The 20,919-nt window shown below is 38.0% G+C and overlaps 1 protein-coding gene across 2 annotated transcripts in view; it reads left to right on the plus strand.

The window, feature by feature from the left end:
- Positions 1–20,919, plus strand: part of TPRG1 (tumor protein p63 regulated 1) — a 158,687-nt gene that overhangs the window by 68,709 nt on the left and 69,059 nt on the right. For both annotated transcript variants that reach the window (XM_040253120.1, XM_040253119.1), the window contains exon 4: positions 3,337–3,513. In XM_040253120.1, the coding sequence (XP_040109054.1) occupies positions 3,337–3,513 (177 nt within the window). The remainder of the gene's footprint in view (positions 1–3,336; positions 3,514–20,919) is intronic.

Raw genomic sequence — 20,919 nt, forward strand, 5'->3', positions numbered from 1 at the left:
CTTTTACCACACTTGTACACCATGCTGAAAAGTCCTTTATTTGAGTGTTCATGGTCCCAGGGAGAAAGCTAACACTATGCCTGCATTTGCTGTCTCCATACTTATTTCAGGTCCTTGAACTACTGTTTGCTCTGTGTAAAGCATTGGGCAAGTCATTTATTGTAGTGGTCTCTGGACCTTAGTTTTTTTTTTTTTTTCTTTAAAATGAAGCTAATAGCATCTAGTCCAAAGGATTGTTGGGAAGATTAAACAAAAGCATTGATATTCAAGGGCTTTGTGATCCTCCATGAGTTGCACAGAATCATTATTGATATTCTTATTCCTATATTTGTTTTGAACATTACCACCAAACTTAAATTGCATTAATACTAGGAATATAAAATTCAGTGTTTTCTCCAAGAGTTCTTTGGGAAGAAAAGGTGTGATTGAAGTCTAAATAAATAAATATACCACCCAGAAGCTAGAGATGGTGGCCCCAAACTATTTATAAGCCTGTGTGTTTACTTGGATTCCGACTTTCCCAACATGAAAATTATGCAGAGTCTGTGTCACAGCAGAGCACTCTGTGTTCCTAAAAAGAACTCTCTTTTTTTCCCCCTGAATCCATCCTTTACCTTTTAAAATAAATCTCATTATGGAGTGCTGACATTTTCAGTAAAACCTTCAACCAAAATCTGAGGATATTTTAGACTAAAAACAAGCCTGGTTTATTAGGCACAGCTTATAACTTGCTGCTAAGTAGATACAATCTATTTAGAGAAATTTATGTAGATAGCTGATAAAACATTTCAGAATCCTCATCTTTTTCTGTCTAAGCCAGAGTGTTAAACCGATTATCGAGAATTCTCTCTTCTCTTGGTGGAGTAGAGCCTTGCAACATTGTTGGAGTGGATGGGAGCCATAGGACCAAGATTTAAACCAGATCTCTTGACTCTATATCACTAACTCTACCTCCATATTCCAGCTGAATGACTTTAGGTGTGACCTTCTTCCAAGGGTGGTGGGGAGATGCAAAGCTAACACTTGTACATGCGTAATGGCCAAAATATAACAGGGCCACAGCCTCATGGTTCTTTCTTTCTATGTCTGTTTCCCAATATTTCTACCTCCTTCACCTCCCCTTTTCTCTTTTTATGTATCCTTCTGTTCCTCCTCAAATTGATTTAACTCCTAACTTTGTCTTCCCTGTCTTTGAACTATGTTGAGTAAGGGCATATATTGGGTTACTCAAGGTCATCTAGTTACTTAGGTGTGTAAGTCGCTCAGGTGTGTCCGACTCTTTGTGACCACATGGACTGTAGCCTGCCAGGTTCCTCTGTCCATGAAATTCCCCAGGCAAGAATACTGCAGTGGGTTGCCATTTCCCTGCCAAAAATAGTAACAGCTCCTTTATGAACCACTGATTGAGAAGTTTGCCCCTGAATCCTCTCCCCAAACTTATGAGATGAGTATGGTACTGTCTGCATTTCACAGACAAGAAATGTGAGCTACAGACAGACTCAGTGTCCAATCTTACAAAGTTTGTGATTAGTAGAGCTTGATGTTTTCACCCCCACACTCAGCCGACCCAAAGGCCTCCAAAAGACTTACGATTGGCAATCAGTTATCACAACAGATATTTATTTATTGCAGGCTATTTGACAGGAACAGAGTAAATAACCCTGTACAGTCTCTGCCCTCATGGAGTGTGTGTGTGTGTGCATGTGCGCGCGCACACACACACACACACACACACACACACATATGTAGGGATGATTCTTAGACCATCATCACTGGAATTGCCCTAGCCTCTGTACTTTGGTGTCCATTCTGACTTGTCAAGATTCACATGGTATCAGTTACTAAACCTCTTATATATCATTCCTTCTTACAAATGCTGGTAAGAGCTGAAAATGAAAATGGATCAGAATGCTTTGAAAAAATGTAATGGGGATACAAGTTTACACAGGAGTTTAAGAAATCTTTGAATGAGGCATTCAAGACATGACTTGGACATCGAGTTTTCTCAGCCTACTATAAGATGGTGCTGGGCAGACGCCAGACCGTTGGATTTGATCCTGAAATTGAAAGGGTGCCATTTAACAAAGTCAACAGGGAGGTAACATCACTCCTTTTGTATTTTAAGAATAGCACTGAGGTTTTGTGTGAGAATGGATGGGAACAGGGTGACCAATCTTAATCTTTACATTAGATTGATGATTTGTAGTGGGAATTCAGATATGTATCAATCACAAATCATTCTTTTCAGTCTCTTAAAAGTAAAATGAAAGTGTCAGTCGCTCAGTTGTGTCTGACTCTTTGTGACCCCATGACCTGTAGCCTGCCAGGCTTCTCTGTCTGTGGAATTCTCCAAGCAAAACTACTGGAGTGAGTAGCCATTCCATGCTCCAGGGGACCTTCCTGACGTAGGGATTGAACCTGGGTCTCTTGCATTTCAGGCAGATTCTTTAACATCTGAGCCACCAAGGAAGCCCAGTCATCCTTTCCAGTTTCTTAGGAAGACAAATATGCACTGAAAAAGTTATAATACACATCACGCAGTGCTATATACAAAGACTCTAGCAGACAGATAGCAAATGCTGTGGGTGAGAGGAATTTCAGACCATGCTCACTTTTTAAAAATAAGCCACTGCTTTCACTCTCTCTGTTCTCTCTGTTGAATAGATTCTTAACTCTCAGAATATTTCATTGCATACCCTGAAAGACTCTGAAATCTGAAGCAAGTCAACTCAGTAAACACTTACTAGTGTCTGCTTTGTCTTTGGCTGGTAAGAATCATATTTCACTCCTTTCACTGTATTTCCACCACAGGAAAATGATAAAATGAGCTCAATATGATAGAATAGCTTGGGTGGGGGTCAGTGAACCTAAATTCAAGTCTCCATTTTATCTTCATTCAGCAATTTGACCTTTGAAGATTAGCATAAACCAATGCTTAGTTGTCCAGATTGAGCTGAAATTAAGGGATATTTTTCGTGTCCTTTGAGAAGGATGGGCTCCATGAAGGTTTTCTAGAGAACTGGGAAGATATGGAGGAGCATGAATCAGTTGACTGCCAATGTGATACAATCTTGCTATTCCCCTGATGGAACCTGTCAAGGATAATCATCTCTGAGCTCTGCAGGCATAAAACATTTTCCTGTGATCCTCTGCCTCCCTCCTTCCTTGGTCACGGGGCCAGAACAAGAGAGAGAGAGAGGATGATTTTTTCAACTTCTCTTTCTTCCAAGGTGATAAACCTCATCATTTTTTGTGTTAGTAGAGATGTTTCAGTGAAGACAATTAAGTTGGAAAGATTATGCCATCAACTTTTCTTCTCTGTGGTGATTGTTACAGGATAGACCACTGGAACAATGAGAAGGAGAGGATTTTGCTGATCACAGAGAAGACTCTCTTAATTTGCAAATATGACTTCATCATGCTCTGCTGTGTGCAGTTGCAGTGGATTCCCCTGAGTGCTATCTATTGCATCTGCCTGGGCAAGTTTTCCTTCCCTGCGATGTCGCTGGACAAGTGAGTGTGATGTCTTAGACTTGGGAAAGTGGTGCAGTGGGGGTGGGGAATGCAGGGAAAATAATCACAAAATTCAGTTCTCCCTGTAACCTGGGAGAAGCCAGGGGAGAACAGGGAAGCTGTAGTTGAATTTATCAAACAATCCTGAGTTCCTAATCTATGTCAGATGTTCATGGATACGATTTTAACATTTCACAATTTACATAGTACTTTAATATGAGTACCTGACAAGTGAATGGTTGAATGTAAAGTGGAAAGAGCTGGAGGGACATGGAAGACATGTTACTCACCTAGTTCATATGACGGAGATCAGAGAAGCTTTCCTGGAGAAGCACTTGCAATATTTGACTTGGGGTAGGAGTCAGTCACAAAAGAACAAAAGCTTAAGAATATGACAAGCAGAAGGAAGAGAGAAGTCAAAGAAATGAAGGTGGGAAAAGGTGAAATGCCTCTAGGAAATTAAATTATTCTCTAAAGCATAATGGACAGAACCCATGAAAGCTAATAGCACTTCTTGAAAGAAGTCTCTTTAGAGATTTAGTGGAGGGGACACCAGCTCTCTTGGAGATATTGATATTTACCAGGAGACCTGATGAGGTTTATAGCAGGGGATTGCTGAACTGAGTCAATTCTTGAGATGGGCTCAGAAGGAACTGAATTTCTTTGACATTTTAAGTCTGAGCCAGAGGATAGCCTTCTTCCTCTGAACTGTAAGCTCTTTGAGGGCAGGTATCTTTGATTATTGTCATTGTTGTTCTTTAAGTACCTGGTATTGGACCTAGTATGTAGTAAGAACTGAAAAATCTAAAATACTGAAAAAAAAGCATAGGTTGATCAAGTGATTGGTTTTCTTTTCATAAAGCATATCATATCAAAGACCTATTTTTTATTTCTTCTTTTCATGGATGTTAGAAACAATTGATTCAGTTCACTAACTTTTTGAACTGGTGGCTTTTTCAATATCATATGCACATTGTAAACATATATTTAAACAGCATAAAAATTAGTTATTGTCAGTATCTCTCTCCTATCCCAAACCTTAAGGTTTCCAGAATTATCTCCATAGGAGATAATCAACACTTTCATGTTTTTCCCCCCCTTTGGGAAATAGTCTGTAAATATAAAAGGATAAAATTGTCTTTCATGCATATATGTATATTTTATATATTTATAATATTTATCAATGCAAATATTTATCACAAATTATTTTACAGTGGGTACACATATCATAAAATACTTTGTTTCAAGCTATTTTACCCAAAGATATACCTTGGAGACACTATTATATAATCATGGAAAGATTAACTTCAGTCTTTTTAATATTATAAAATATTCAATTTCAAGTCTAATCTATTTATCTAGCCCTATATTAATGGGCATTTAATCTTTTCCACTACAAGCAAAAGCTATGGGCTTCCCTAGTGGCTAAGTGGTAAAGAACCTACCTGCCAATGCAGGAAACTAGGGTTCAATCCCTGGGTTGGGAAGATCTCCTGAAGAAGAAAATGGCAACCCACTCCAGTATTCTTGCCCGGAAAATTCCATGGACAAAGGACCCTGGTGGGCTACAGTCTGTGTGATCTCAAAGAGTCTGATAACGGCAACAACAGGACTTTGCATAAATATGCAAATATATTTGTAATGTAAATTTCCACAAGTGGAAATATTAGGACAAAAGTCTTGTGATTTTAATGATAGATGCTGCTGAATTGCCTTCTAAACAGGCAACAGCTGGTTATGCTCCCGTAAGTATGAATCCTTTCTCATGTACCCTCAACAAGATTGTGTTTTATGAAACTATTTCTTAGTCAGTGAGATGAAGAAAAATATTTTTATTTTAATTTCCATCACTAGAATTTGAAGGAAGTTGAGGATTCTCTTATGTTAGAAAGTAGTTTTATCTATATTTCTATGAACTGCCTATTTTTGGCCATACTACATTTTTTTTTTCTGTTGAAACATTGATCTTTTTAAATTGATTTATAAGAGATCTTAATATATGAAGGAACTTGGTCCTGTTTCTGCCATATATTATTGCAAATATTTTTTCCCATTTATCTTATTTGTTTTAACTTTCTAATGCTATATTTACTGTCTTTGAGTTTTAGGTTGTTAAACATATCATTCTTCCAAGTTTCTAAGTTTATGTCTTTTTGAGAAAGGTTTTCTCCACCACTGAAATTACAAAATATATTTCCAAGTTTTCTTCTGCTGTTTTTATAAATTTTTTTGAAAATATTTATTTGTTTATTTATTTGACTGTGCTGAGCCTTTAGTTGAAGCATGCGGGATCTTCGATCTTCACTGGGCATGTGAGATCTTTAGTTGTGGCATATAGGATCTACTTCCATGACCAGGGTTCAGACCTGGGCTCCCTGGATTGAGAACATGAAGTCTTAGCTACTGGACCACCAAGGACTTTTATTTTAAAAAATACTTAAATTTATGTTTCATCTGGAATTTATTTTAAGTAAGGAAAAAGATAAGCCATCAACTTTATTTCTTTATCCAGATGGCAGACTAGATTTCTCAACATTATTTATTCAATTCTCCCCTTTATCAATAAATATTGTATTTTATCATGTGTATTTGTGTTTCTTCTGAATTACCTATTTCACTTATTTCGTTATTAGAGTGCAAAATGCTTTTTAATTATTAAAGTACTTTATTACCATTTTAATATCTGCTGGAGTTATTCCCATCATATTAATTTTCATTTTTAAAGAATTTGTTTATTCACACATATTTATTTCTCCATGAGTTTACTTAATTTTTAAAAATTCTGTTGTTAATAGGATTTTCAAATATTAAATCAGCCATTCAGTCTTAAGATAAACACAGTTAGTTATAGTGTACTATCCTTTCTATATGTTGTTGAATTCAGTTTGCTAATATTTTATTAAGGAGTTTTGTGTCTATGTTCATGAGGATATTAGTCTATTATTTTCATTCTTTTAGATGTCTTTGCCAAGTATTTAGATTATGTTGGTCCCATAAAAGAAGTTGGAGAGTGTTCCCTTCTCTTCTATTTTCTAAAAGACTTTACATATAAGTGGTGTTATCTCTTCCCTGAATGTTTGTTGAAATTTACAAGGGAAGTTTTCTGGGCCTGAGCTTTCTTTGTGGGACAGTTTTAGATAGTAAATTACTTTGTTTTATAAATACTGAGTTATTCTTCTTTTTCCTTCTATGATAATTTTGGTAAATTGTATTTTTCCAGGAATTTGTTGTTTAAGGTGTTTCATTTAAAGGCTAAAAGTTGTTACTATTCCATTATTATCCCTTTAATGTCTTCTTTCTTGATATCAGTGATCTGCAGACTCTGTTTTCTTTCTGTGAATGAACTTATTGATTTTGTTGCTTCTAATAAGAATATGCTTTTCACTTTACCAATTATCATGATTGCTTGATTTCTAATTGATTTTTACTATTTTATTTTTTCCTCTACTTACTTTCAGCTTACTTTATTTTTTAAGTTTTTAATTTGAAACCCAAAACATTGATTTTAGGCTTTTCTTCTTTTATAATGTGAGCATTTCAGTTCAGTTCAGTTCAGTTTAATTGCTCAGTTGTGTCCGACTTTTTGCAACCCCATGAACCGCAGCATGCCAGGCCTCCCTGTCTATCACCAACTCCCGGAGTCTACCCAAACCCATGTCCATTGAGTTGGTGATGCCATCCAACCATCTCATCTCATCCTCTGTTGTCCCCTTTTCCTCCTGCCCTCAATCTTTCCCAGCATCAGGGTCTTTTCAAGTGAGTCAGCTCTTTGCATCAGGTGGCCAAAGTATTGAAGTTTTAGCCTCAACATCAGTCCTTCCAATGAACACCCAGGACTGATTCCTTTAGGAGATCAGACTGGTTGGATCTCCTTGCAGTCCAAGGGACTCTCAAGAGTCTTCTCCAACACCACAGTTCAAAAGCATCACTTAAATTTATAAATTTCCTTCTAATAGCTGCTTTTACTACATCTCACAGATTTGGCTATGTTGTGCTTATACTATCATTCACTTAGAAATATTTTTCTTGTGATTTCTCCTTTGACACACAGATACTTTAGAAGTCATATTGACAAATTTCCAAATATTTTGAGTTTTTCTTAATATTTTAATATTATTGAATTTTAATTTAGAGAACATAGTGTCTTTGACTTTAATTCTTTTAAATACACTGTAGTGTGTTATTGCCAAATTCAGACTTAAATTGAAGAAAGTAGGGAAAATGACTAGACCATTCAAGTATGACCTAAATCAAGTTCCTTATGATTATACAGTGGATGCGAGAAATAGATTTAAGAGACTAGATCTGATAGACAGAGTGTGTGATGAACTATAGACGGAGGGTTGTGACATTGTGCAGGAGACAGGGATCAAGACAATCCCCAGGAAAAAGAAATGCAATAAAGCAAAATGGTTGTCCGAGGAGGCCTTAGAAATAGCTGTGGAAAGAAGAGAAGCAAAAAGCAAAGGAGAAAAGGAGAAATACACCCATTTGAATGCAGAGTTCCAAAGAATAACAAGGAGAGATAAGAAAGCCTACCTCAACAATCAATGCAAAGAAATAGAGGAAAACAACAGAATGGGAAAGACTAGAGATCTCTTCAAGAAAATTAGAGACACCAAGGGAACATTTCATGCAAAGATGGGCTCGATAAAGGACAGAAATGGTATGGACCTAGCAGAAGCAGAAGATATTAAGAAGAGGTGGCAAGAATACACAGAAGAACTGTACAAAAAAGATCTTCACGACCCAGATAATCAAGATGGTGTGACCACTAACCTACAGCCAGACATCCTGGAATGTGAAGTCAAGTGGACCTTAGGAAGCATCACTATGAACAAAGCTAGTGGAGGTGATGGAATTCCGGTTGAGCTATTTAAATCCTAAACGATGATGCTGTGAAAGTGCTGCAATCAATATGCCAGCAAATTTGGAAAACTCAGCAGTGGCCACAGGACTAGAAAATGTCAGTTTTCATTCCAATCCCAAAGAAAGGCAATGCCAAACTACTGCTCAATTGCACTCATCTCAAACACTAGCAAAGTAATGCTCAAAATTCTCCAAGCCAGGCTTGAACTATACATGAACCGTGAATTTCCAGATGTTCAAGCTGGCTTTAGAAAAGGCAGAGGAACCAGAGATTAAATTGCCAACATCTGCTAGATCATCGAAAAAGCAAGAGAGTTCCAGAAAACTTCTATTTCTGCTTCATTGACTATGCCAAAGCCTTTGACTGTGTGGATCACAATAAACTGTGGAAAATTCTGAAAGAGATGGGAATACCAGACCACCTGACCTGCCTCTTGAGAAACCTGTATGCAGGTCAGGAAGCAACAGTTCGAACTGGACATGGAACAACAGACTGGTTTCAAATATGGAAAGGAGTAGTACATCAAGGCTGTATATTGTCACCCTGCTTATTTAACTTATATGCAGAGTACATTATGAGAAATGCTGGGCTGGATGAAGCAAAAGATGGAATCAAGATTGCCAGGAGAAATATCAATAATCTCAGATATGCAGATAACACCACCCTTATAGCAGAAAGCCAAGAAAAACTAAAGAGCCTCTTGATTAAAATGAAAGAGGAGAGTGAAAAAGTTGGCTTAAAGCTCAACATTCAGAAAATGAAGATCATGGCATCTGGCCCCATCACTTCATGGCATATAGGTGGGGAAATAGTGAAAACAGTGTCAGACTTTATTTTTTGGGTCTCCAAAATCACTGCAGATGGTGACTATAGCCATGAAATTAGAAGACGCTTACTCCTTGGAAGAAAAGCTATGACCCACCTAGACAGCATATTAGAAAGCTGAGACATTATTTTGCCAACAAAGGTCTGTCTAGTCAAGGCTATGGTTTTCCCATTAGTCATGTATGGATATGAGAGTTGGACTATAAAGAAAGCTGAGCACCGAAGAATTGATCCTTTTAAACTGTGGTGTTGGAGAAGACTCTTGAGAGACCCTTGGATTGCAAGGAAATCCAACCAGTCCATCCTAAAGGAGATCAGTCCTGAGTGTTCATTGGAAAGATTGATGTTGAAGCTGAAACTCCAATTCTTTGGCTACCTGATGTGAAGAGTTGACTCATTTGAGAAGATCCTGATGTTGGGAAAGATTGAAGGCAGGAGGAGAAGGGGATGACAAAGGATGAGATGGTTGGATAGCATAACCAACTCAATGAACATGAGTTTGGGTAAACTCCAGGAGATGGTGATGGACAGGGAGGCCTGGAGTGCTATGGTCCATGGAGTTGCACTGGGTTGGACATGACTGAGCAACTGAATTGAACTGAAAGAAGAGTGTTAAAATCTGCTCTTATTGTGGGATTTTCTCTTGTATCTTTTATTTAATTTAATTTTTTTTTTTTTTGCTTCATGTTTTTTAAGAGTCCATGTTATATTAATGCATATTCATGATTGGTATGTCTTTTTGATGAATTGAGCCTGTTTTAATTATGAAATGTTATTTTCTATCTCTGACAATATTCTTTCTAGTACTCTACTTTATATCTCTTATTATTATTGACACTATCATTTTATACTTACTTTTGCTTAGTATATATTTTTTCATTTATTTTCTTCCTCTCTTCATATTTAGAATGCTTCTCTTTTTGAGATCACAAAATTGGGTCATACTTTTAATGTGTTCTGATAGTCTTTGCCTTTTAACTGGAGTGTTTAGTCCTTTCACATTTTATGGAATTTTTATATGATTGAAGTTAAGGCTACTTTAACTTGTTTTCAGTCTCCCTCTTCTATTTTTTATTTCTTCATCCCCTCCTCATTGCCTTTTATGTTGCAGTTCTCATGCATATTACTTTTATTGAATTTCAAACCCAAAAGGATAATACTATAAATTTTGCTTTAAGAAATCATATGTATTTCAAAGAAATTAGAAAACAAAATTATCTTTTATATTTATGCATGTTTTCAGTTCTTATGCTTTTTTATTTGTTCCAGAAGATTCAGTTTGTCTTTGATGTCATTTTACTTATACAGGAAAAATTACTTATTAGCATTTCTTTGTAATGTAATTTACTATGAAAAAAATTCTTATCTTTTGAGGGCTGGGGAGAATCTTTGTTTAGCCTTTATTCTTAAGGAGTATTTTCTTTAGTTAGAGGATTCCAACTTGACATTTTTTTCTTTCAACAGTCTTAAGCTGTTCCACTGTTTTCTGGCCTCCATAGTTTCTGAAGAGAAGTCCACAATCATTTGAACTGCTATTGCTCTATATATTTTCTAAATGCTTTCAAATGTTTCTTTATCTTTAACTTTCAGAAATTTGACTATCATGTGCCTACTCCCTTGAGTTATGCAATAAATTCCCAGTTTTATTACACTGTTTAGGAAATGTCTTCTCTACTATTTCTGCTCTTTGAGATTTACTACATTTTTTTACATTTCAATACTTAATTTATATTAACATTTCATAAATACTTGAGTGTGCAGTCTCTGCTTTTTTTGTGTAGAATTTGATGAATTGCTCTTATATATCCATTATCATTATACTATTTGTGTTTTGTCTGTCTTTGCCTATTATTTATTAGTCTAATTTTTTGGCCACTTGATCTGTCATAGACTGAGAGAAGAGTTAAATTTTCCTTAAATACAATTCTTCTTTTTTGTTTTTTTTACTTTGTGTTTTTATATTATTAATGTTTGTGTTGTCTTGTTTGATGTAGGACCATTTATAGATGTTGAATCCTTATTTTAGATTATAATCTTTTCATTATAAAAATTTCCTTTAATTTTTTCCTTGTTTTTGATCTTGTCTGCTGAGTATGGTAAAGCTTATGACCATTTTGTTTGAATTTTCTTCATATATTTCTGCCTGATTTTTACTTTAAATTTTTGGGTTTTATTTTTTGATGTATTCTTGTGTGCAACATATAATTGAATTTTACTTTGTTATCCAACCTGAGGGTCTTTTAATTGGTAAGATTAACCCATTTATACATATTAATATGACCATTACAGTCTTAGTTCTGCCATCTTGATTTTTATATTATTGTATTTTTCTAAATATATTACCATATTTTCTGTATTTCCTTTGCTTTCCATTGAGTGTATTTTTCTTTAAGCAAGAGAGTTTATAGCTTTCTTCTACTAGTGACTATAACTTCTAGCATTCTTAATTCTATCTTTTTTTAATATTATCTGTTTGCTTCTCAATAATAAACTCATCCCTATAATTTTTTTTATAAATGCTTTTTAAATTATGAAAATATGCTAACACATTTACAAGAGACCTGGAAAATACAGAACAAGGCACATGTAGTTCCACTATATATTACGATTACTTTTTTAACTAGAAAAATTAAGATTTTTAGTTGAAGTTTCAATATCAAACTCTCAAAAATTAATAGAATGAATATACAGAAAAGTCAAAGGATATAGTAGACCTAAAAACATTATGAACCAATTCAATATAGTTAAGATTTATACAATTTTCACACCTCAGTAGGATAAAAATTCTATTCAAGTTCCCATAGACTATAAACTAGGAGACACTGAAACATATCCAGTTCACAAGACCAGGTGCAAGAATTTGATGGTCATTTTAAGATATCTTTTTATATTGATCTCTAACATAATTCCACAGTGACAAAAGAACAGACTCTGTATGATTTCAATATCTATCATTCATTTTTAAAGTTGCTTAAAATTACCTTATTAGTTATATTATGTTTATGTAAAAAGTATGCTTCTACCTGATATGCTATCTTCATCAGTGTATACTAAATCTCCATGTGAAACGTAAGACATCTACATATTCATACTCTTCTCACATTCTCTCATCCTTTACCTCCCTTCTTTCATTAGTCTTCTCAGATGAATTTCATTTTTTATGGCATGTTTTATTTGATTTCCTATGAGGCATCCAATTATTACTATAGAAAGTTGGTGTAATTCCAGCCTTCTTAATTAATTTGTGCAGTTTTATTCAGATTTTCATTCTGGGGTTAGAGTAAGAAAGCTTGTGCCAGCAGCTGGCATGTTGTTAAAAGTTAAAGGTCTTTCTCTGGGACCCTGGGGTAGAAACAGTGTGATGAAGGGATGGTTTTTAAAGTTCTGCTGTTTTTTAGCAAACATCCATGATAGAGTTCTGGACTAGGAGTAGAGTGCTGGATTTCAGTTCTAATTTTACAACGGTTAACTTTGTTTCCTCATCTATCAAAAAGTCATTCATATTGTCATTTTGCTTCATTAATAGCTTTATTGCAGAGTTCTGATGCAATGGTTTAGAAGTACTTTACAATATGCCTCAGAGATATCAGGTGTTAACAAGTTCTGATTTTTTTCCCCAGATACAAGTTTTTGTTAGAATGGAACTAAGTAGATTAATTTGATTGTTACCTTTATTTCCAAGTAAGTTGGCCCGTCTTGATTGGACATTGTCACTAATTTAAGTCAGAGGTCAGCCAGTAGCTGGCAGGAAAAGGAGGAAGAGGCAAGAGAAATTCAGCTGCTAAATAATCTTAAACTGGCTCACTCTGAATAGAGTGAGCAAATTGTTTTGTTATAAGAAAATGCAAATGACTTAACATTAGTGGGCTTCCCTGGTGACTCAGATGGTAAAGAATTTGCCTGCAATGCAAGAGACCCAGATTTGGTCACTGGGTTGGGAAGATCCCCTGGAGAAGGATGTAGATGGTAATACTGACAATGCTTATTTACCAAGAGCTCTTACCTCCCCTGTGCCGTTTGACCTTCAACACCAAGAATAAAGAGTACAAACTGAATACATTTTAGAGATGAGAGAAGTGAGACCAGGAGAGGTAAGCAGAGATTCAGGCACAAGCAACTATTTAATATTAGAGTTGGGTTTCAAAATCAATTCTTCCAACTTCCCGTTCAGTGTTCCTTTCTTTCAATAAAGAATGTTTGATCCCTTTTTTTCCTCTCCTCCCCTCCCTCTTCCTCCCCTCCCCTTCTATCCTCTGCCTTCTCTTTCTACCCCTGTTTCTCTCCCTTTGATCTTGCCTCTGTATTTTTTATCTTCTCTCCTTTCCTTTCCTCCTGTCTATTCCTCTGGGTGAAGACAGCCATGCTTGTTAATATAGCTTCTTCTCTTAAGCCACAAAGAGGTCTTTTGGAACTTAGCAGAACATGTGCCAGCATATCCCTTATACTGGTGCTTACAAAACAGAGTTGTTTTGTTTTAGTCACTGTTTCACCTTTGGCTTAATGGAAAGTGAGAGGGTGATGGGAAGAGACAACTAGAGGCTAAAGATCATTTATGTGTGAGATGAAGGAAGATATTCTTTAGATTAGAGCATTCATCAGACAGAAAACCAGGAAATGGCAAAAGGCCTGGCTTATCTTACAGGGTAACTGCCTTAACCAGTTGCTAGCACATACATAGCTTCTTGTACTAGTACAGAGCTTATTGTCTCTTATCTGAGATGAGAACACTAAATCTTATTTCTATCATAATTGGATTCATTCCCAGATTTTAATTAAAATTTAATTTTCATAATCTTGTATCTGTAACCTGTTAGAAAACTGAAGGAGGGAGAGGAAGACTCCATTTCTATGAAATTAACCATAAGGTTAAACCATGACCAATCTTAACTGCACCAATTTTCTTACTGTCTGAATTTAGACAACTCACTTTAATTCCTGGCCTCTCAATTTCCGATCTATAAGATGTCAATTATAAAACTCCATGTCAGTCCTAACTCATAGGTCACTATAGATTTAAATGGTGGATGTGAAAGTGTTTTGTAAATTGTAAAGTATTAAAATAATCGTTACTAAAAGATTTCTAAAAATCCACATTTACTTGATAACACTCCCATTTAAAAAAATATGCCCACAAGAGATAATGATGAGGAAACTGAGTGGTCAAGTGACTTGCATGTTAACATGTAGGTACATGATATGTGTGTGTGTGTGTGTGTGTGAGCGTGCTTAGTTGCTTCAGTCCTGTTCAACTTGGTGGGACCCTCTGGATGGTAGCCCTCCAGAATCCTCTGTCCATGGGATTCTCCATGAAGGAATACTGGAGTGAGTTGCCATGCTCTTCTAGAGGGGATATTCCTGACCCAGGGATCGAACCCACATCTCTTACATCTCCTGCATGGGCAGGCAGGTTCTTTACCACTAGCACCACCTTGGAAGCCCATAGTGAGGTCTGAAACATGTGATCCTCTAATCTCAAATCCTTTGTCATGCAGGTAATTCCTACTGGCTATCAAATGCACTGTAATTTTTGTGAATAAATGGCCTCCATGTCATGACCTTTATTCCTATCTGAAGTCTGTAATGAGGAGTTAAGAGTTTAGATAGCCAAGGGCTTAGAGTCCCTTGGACTGCAAGGAGATCCAACCAGTCCATTCTAAAGGAGATCAGTCCTGGGTGTTCTTTGGAAGGAATGATGCTAAAGCTGAAACTCCAGTACTTTGGCCACCTCATGTGAAGAGTTGACTCATTGGAAAAGACTCTGAGGCTGGGAGGGATTGGGGGCAGGAGAAGAAGGGGATGACAGAGGAGGAGATAGCTAGATGGCATCACTGACTCAATGGACTTGAGTCTGAGTGAACTCTAGGAGTTGGTGATGGACAGGGAGGCCTGGTGTGCTGCAAATCATGGGGTCACAAAGAGTTGGACACAACTGAGTGACTGAACTGAACTGAGAGCTTAGAGAGCGGGTTCTGGAGTCAGGCTACCTGGGAGCCAAATCTGCTCTGGGTGGCCTAGAGCAAGTCACACTACAATCTGTGCCTCAGTCTCTTCACTTGGAAACTGGTGAGGGTAATAGTATCTATCTCAGTCTATGTTAAGGATTAAATGAGAAATACATATAAAATGTTTAGAAAAATATGTGGTGTGTAATAAACACTTGAAGGATGTGAGCTTCTATAATAAGTTTGGGAGAAAGACACTGGTTTAGGATTCAGGGATCTGGGTCCTGATCTATTTTCTTGATCAAAAAAGTCTCCTCCCCTTGCTAAATTTCAGTTTCCTCACTTACAAATGTTTCAGATTTTTTTTTTAATGAAGTGTAGCTGATTTTCAATGTTGTGTTAGTTTCAGGTATATATCAAAGTGATTCATATATATATATATATATATATATATATATATATACATATATTCATACACACACACACACACACACACATATATATTCTTTTTCAGATGATTTTCCCTTATAGGTTTTTACAAAATACTGACTATAGTGACCTGTACTATATAGTAGGTCCTTACTGCTTATCTATTTTATATATAGTAGTATGATCCCAGGGATGGGGGAACCTGGTGGGCTGCCGTCTATGGGGTCGCATAGAGTCGGACACGACTGAAGTGACTTGGCAGTATGTATACGAGGGCTTCCCTCATAGCTCAGTCAGTAGAGAATCTGCCTGCAATGCAGTAGACCTGAGTTTGATCCTTGGGTCAGGAAGATCCCCTGGATAAGGAAATGGCAACCCATTCCAGGATTCTTGCCTGGAGAATCCCATGGACAGAGAAGCCTGGGAGGCCCCAGTCCATGGGGTCACAAGAGTCGGACACGACTTAGCAACTAAATCACCACCACAGTGTGTATACGTTAATCCCAAACTCTCAATTTGTTCCTAAATCTCTGAAAAAATTTTGGCTCTTTTTTCCTTTTGGTCTTGAAATCCTGTGCTTTTGTGGTATTCTATCGATGAAGCAATTTTCCCAAAGTCATTCATCTTAGAGGGCTGAATGATTTTTACCTAATCAATTACTCCTATGAAAAATGTCTCCAAAAGATTTTCTGCTAGAAAATATTATTGCTGTCACAGTGACATGCCAACAAAACCTGAGGGGGACGGTCAGGCCAAGAAATGCCTCCTTGCAAGAGTAGGCATTGCACATTTATCTCTCCGTGCTGCTTAAAATTTGCATTGTGCTGGGAATTGCTGGATGTGGTCACTCCTCATACTGTCTGTAGAGATGCTGTGAAAACAAGGGCTGGGAGCTGCCCACTGTTGACTTACACTATACCAGGAGAAGGCACGAGAGAGGAGGGCATTCCAGACATTACCCCATCACCTCAGTCTTGCTTCTTTGGATCCAAAGACCAGTGAGCCGCTCCATGCCCCCAGGGTCCTAATTTGGCATCTCTTTCTCAGACAAGGGCTTCAAAGGGCCTCTCCTCTGCTCTGGGGGAAGCCGGCTCGTGGCCCAGGCCAATTCTGCTGGCTTCGCGTCTGTCAGTGCATCCTAATCACTGTTATAAGTGTGGTTCTGCAGAACACCTTGTGAAATAGTTTCCTATTGCTCCAGCAACATCTCCTGTCTAGACAATCTAATTATGAGCGCAGAGCAAACAGCTGAAGTGTTTGCTGCCCCCAAGGGTTGCCTAACTCTAGGAGTGGGGGTGGAGGACAGGGGAAGGGAGGGAGTGGATGGCACTGGTAGCTTTTTGTTGACTTGACCAGAAAACTGAGTGCTCCAAAAGAATCTGGTTAACTTTTAATTAAAAAGAAATGATCTGGTGGAAGCTGGCGCTTTGTTATTTATCCAAACTCAGCGGAGGATTAAACATAGCGATTCATTTCCCTCCAATCACATCTTTTTCTTGGCTTCAAAGGTGGTTTGTGGTCTCTTTGCTTAAAAAAAAAAGAAAGAAAAAGTCACTGATTTAATCATCTGCCCTCTCAGTAGCAGTTTGAAAATAAAAGTGGCTCCCTAAATGTATGTTCTTTCCAAGTAGTAATTCAATTACATTCAGCAAGTCCTTTCTGAGCTCTGGCCACGTGGCAGGCGTGATGACAAGGTGACAAGACCTGGATTCTGTCCCCAGGATGTTTATGATCTCATGGGACGGCAGACACACATATGTGCTAATGTTTTAACCAGGGTTTGATTAGTGCTCCAGTGAAAAGCCAATAGTGCTGTGGGCACAGGAGAAGGGGAGAGAATTTCTCCTGGGAGATATGGGAAGGTCTTAGAGGGAAGGTGGAATCTGAGCAGGTCTTTATAAGATGAGCAGAATTTGGGCAGAGAGATAGTGAGGAGTTGTCCAGGCATCAGCAGACAAATGCCCAACTAGCGTGATCTTGCCAGGTCTCCTGTGGGGCAGGGTCCCAGCTGTTAAGAAGGTATGGTGGAAGTTTTTGAATGGTTTTGGATAATGATATGAGGTGTTTATTTTTATTAAAAAAAATTTTTGTTGGGGTATAGTTGATTTACAATGTTGTATTAGTTTCATGTGTACAGCAAAGTAAAATAGTTATACATATGCATATATTCCGGAGAAGGCAATGGCAACCCACTCCAGTACTCTTGCCTGGGAAATCCCATGGATAGAGGAGCCTGGTAGGCTGCAGTCCATGGGGTCATGAAGTCGGGCATGACTGAGCAACTTCACTTTCACGCATTGGAGAAGAAATGGCAACCCACTCCAGTGTTCTTGCCTGGAGAATCCCAGGGACGGGGGAGCCTGGTGGGCTGCCATCTATGGCGTTGCACAGAGTCATACACTACTGAAGTGACTTAGCAGCAGCAGCAGCATGCATATATTCATTTTTTGAATTCTCTTCCCTTATAGGTTATTACAGAGTATTGAGTGGAGTCCCCTTTACTATACAGCAGGTTGTTATTAGTTATCTATTTTATATATAATAGTGCATATATAGTGGTCTTCCCAGGTAAAGTACCTGCCTGCCAATGCAAGGAGATGAAAAAGACAAAGATTCAATCTCTAGGTCAGGAAGATCCTCTGGAGAGGGAAATGACAACCCACTCCAGTATTCTTGCCTGAAGAATTCCATGGATAGAGAAGTCTGGTGGGCTACAGTCCATAGGGTTGCAAAGAGTAAGACATGACTGAAGCGATTTAGCATCACACAGTATATATACACACACACACACACATATATATATGTATATTATATGTCAATCCCAATCTCCCAATTTATTCCTCCCCCTCTTACCCCTGGTAATCATAAATTTGTTTTCTACATCTGTGACTCTAATTCTGTTTTGTAAATAGGTTCATTTGTAACCCCCCCTTTTTTTTAAGGATTCCACATGTTAGTGATATTATCTGGTATTTTTAATATGAGGTGTTTAGGTTTTAGTCATCTTAAGATCTGAGATGTGAAACTTTTAGGAGAAGAGATAAAATGATTGGCATTTTTCTTTGGGAAGTTAAGGAGGGAGCAACAATATAAGAGGTGGTTTGGAAGAGACAGAAACTGGGAAAAGGGGCCAGCTAAGGGAGAGATGCTTAGATTCTCTGAGGGTAGAGTTGGGAAATTATAATAGCCTGAACTGGGCCAGTGGATGTGAAAAGGAGGGCATGGGTGTGAAGATTTGGCTGCAGTAGAACCTCTGGCCTGTGATGGACGAATTGGGTGTTCTTGGTATGGGAGGGGGAGAGAGGGAAGGGCTGTAAGCCTGCAATTGGAAGACACTCTTCATGTTTGTTATCTAGGGTGGCTGCTTGGCTGCTCCAGCAGGGAAAAGTCGATGGTTGGAACAAACTGTTTGCACCGTTGACGGTTACTGAGCACTTGGCATTACCTGTTGCTAGACTGGGCACTGTGATGCCCTTGTGCTAAAGAGAAAGTTTCTGCCTTCATGGAGTTCACAATCAAGGAGGCAGTCAAATCATCATACTGATACATAGAAAATTACAACAGTGAAAATGCTTTGAAGAAGAGATATATGGGTTGTGTGAATTATAGACTGATGTGTAACAACTCACCTAAAAACTTGGTAGCATTACATAAAAATCACTTATTATTTCTCTGCTTCTGGGTCAGGAGTATGGGTGTGCCTTAGCTGGGTCCTGTGGTTCAGATCACTGGGGCCATGGCATCTCAAGCTCACTTGAGTGGTTGTCCGCAGGCTCAAGTCCTCCCAGGCGGATGGCCAGAGAGATGGGCTCCTGCCATGTGAGCCTTTCTCGAAGACTACTGACAACATACATGGCTGCTGGTCTTCCTTACAGGGAACAAGGGAAAGAGTGAGAAGGAACATTAGAGAGTGAGCAAGATAGATGCCACCGTGTTTAGGTGACCTAATCTTGGAAGGGACGGTTCGTCACCATGTTGCATTCAATGGAGGCAAGTCACTAAGTCCAGCTCACACTCAAGTGGTGGCTGTCACCTGAGGGCAAGCAGGTCAAGAGGTGGACACTGGAGGCTGTTGAACAGGCAGCCTTCCCCATGAAGGTGATCAGGGCCTTTATTAGAGGATTTAGATCTAAATTGGAGGGTAAAGATGAAGGAAGGCTTCTCTGAGGAAGGGCTTCTGAAGCTAGGACTGAAGGCGACAAGGTGAAGGAGGTTACGGAGCGTGGTCCAGGGAGAGAATAGTTCATGTAAAGGAGGGAGACAGAGAGAGCCTGGTACCTCTGTGGAACTATAAACAAGTCAACAAGAGGGCCCAAGGGACACCAATGTGGAGATGAGTTTCAAATTTAGATGCTGATGAGCTTATGGCATTTGGAAGAGTTAGAGTAATTCAACTGGTATCTGTCACTTGCATTGGCAGGCATTCCCTAGAGAGGTTCAGAGTTAAAACTAGTTTGAAAGCCCTTGCTCTAAACTGTGGGACTGTTTCTGGTAATGCTGGGAAATGGTTCTGATTCAAGTGTATAAAATGAACCAAATTGTTCACTTATCTCTTAGGATAATTACTTATTGTGTAATGTGATAATGTTCATAAATCACCCGAGGCTTTTTGGAGAAAGGTATTATATAAACACAAGGATTTATTAGTGATGATGGAAACAGATTTGGGGGATAAGATCAGATGTGACTCTTGATGCTATGGCATTTGACTCCAAACTAAGAGTCCTATGAAGTTCATGTGAGTTCTTGAGGAGGGTTTTAGGTTAAGAAATGGAGGCGGCAGAGTATTGAGAGGTGGATGGAATGTATATAGGCATGGAGAGGTAGGGTGGAGAATGGGGAGTGCTCATTTTAGCTCATTCACTCTGAAAATAAAGGGCACTTGCCATTTGTCAATCTGTTAAATGAGTGTGGCTATTTAGAAATGCAACATGGAGATTTTACTGGGCTGGGAATGAGAAAGTCTAAATTCTTATCCCTATTTTGTCTTCAATTTTCTGTGTGTCCTTGAAAGAAAGTTGTTTCTCTTCCAGAGTCTTATTTTACCCCCATGTAACATGACGGGTAAAATCAAATGATCTTCAAGGTCTTTGCCATCTTGTGGGCCAGTAATTTTATAACTATCTTTCCATCATTTCTGCTGTGAAATGAGAACAATAAGAACTTGTTGACAGTGAAGGAACATTGTGACTGTTGATAGTTTTTGTTTTGGGAAAATTTTAACATTGGTGGCAGAACTTGACTTTTGTGCATTCATTTTGCAGACCCTAGGGAAAGATGAAAACTGCAGAGAGAAAATAGGCAAGAGTTGGTGTTTGATACAATTTTTCTAGCTTTGAC

The sequence above is a fragment of the Oryx dammah genome, unplaced genomic scaffold, assembly GCF_014754425.2.
Source record: "Oryx dammah isolate SB20612 unplaced genomic scaffold, SCBI_Odam_1.1 HiC_scaffold_2, whole genome shotgun sequence".
In the NCBI taxonomy this organism is placed as follows: Eukaryota; Metazoa; Chordata; class Mammalia; order Artiodactyla; family Bovidae; genus Oryx; species Oryx dammah.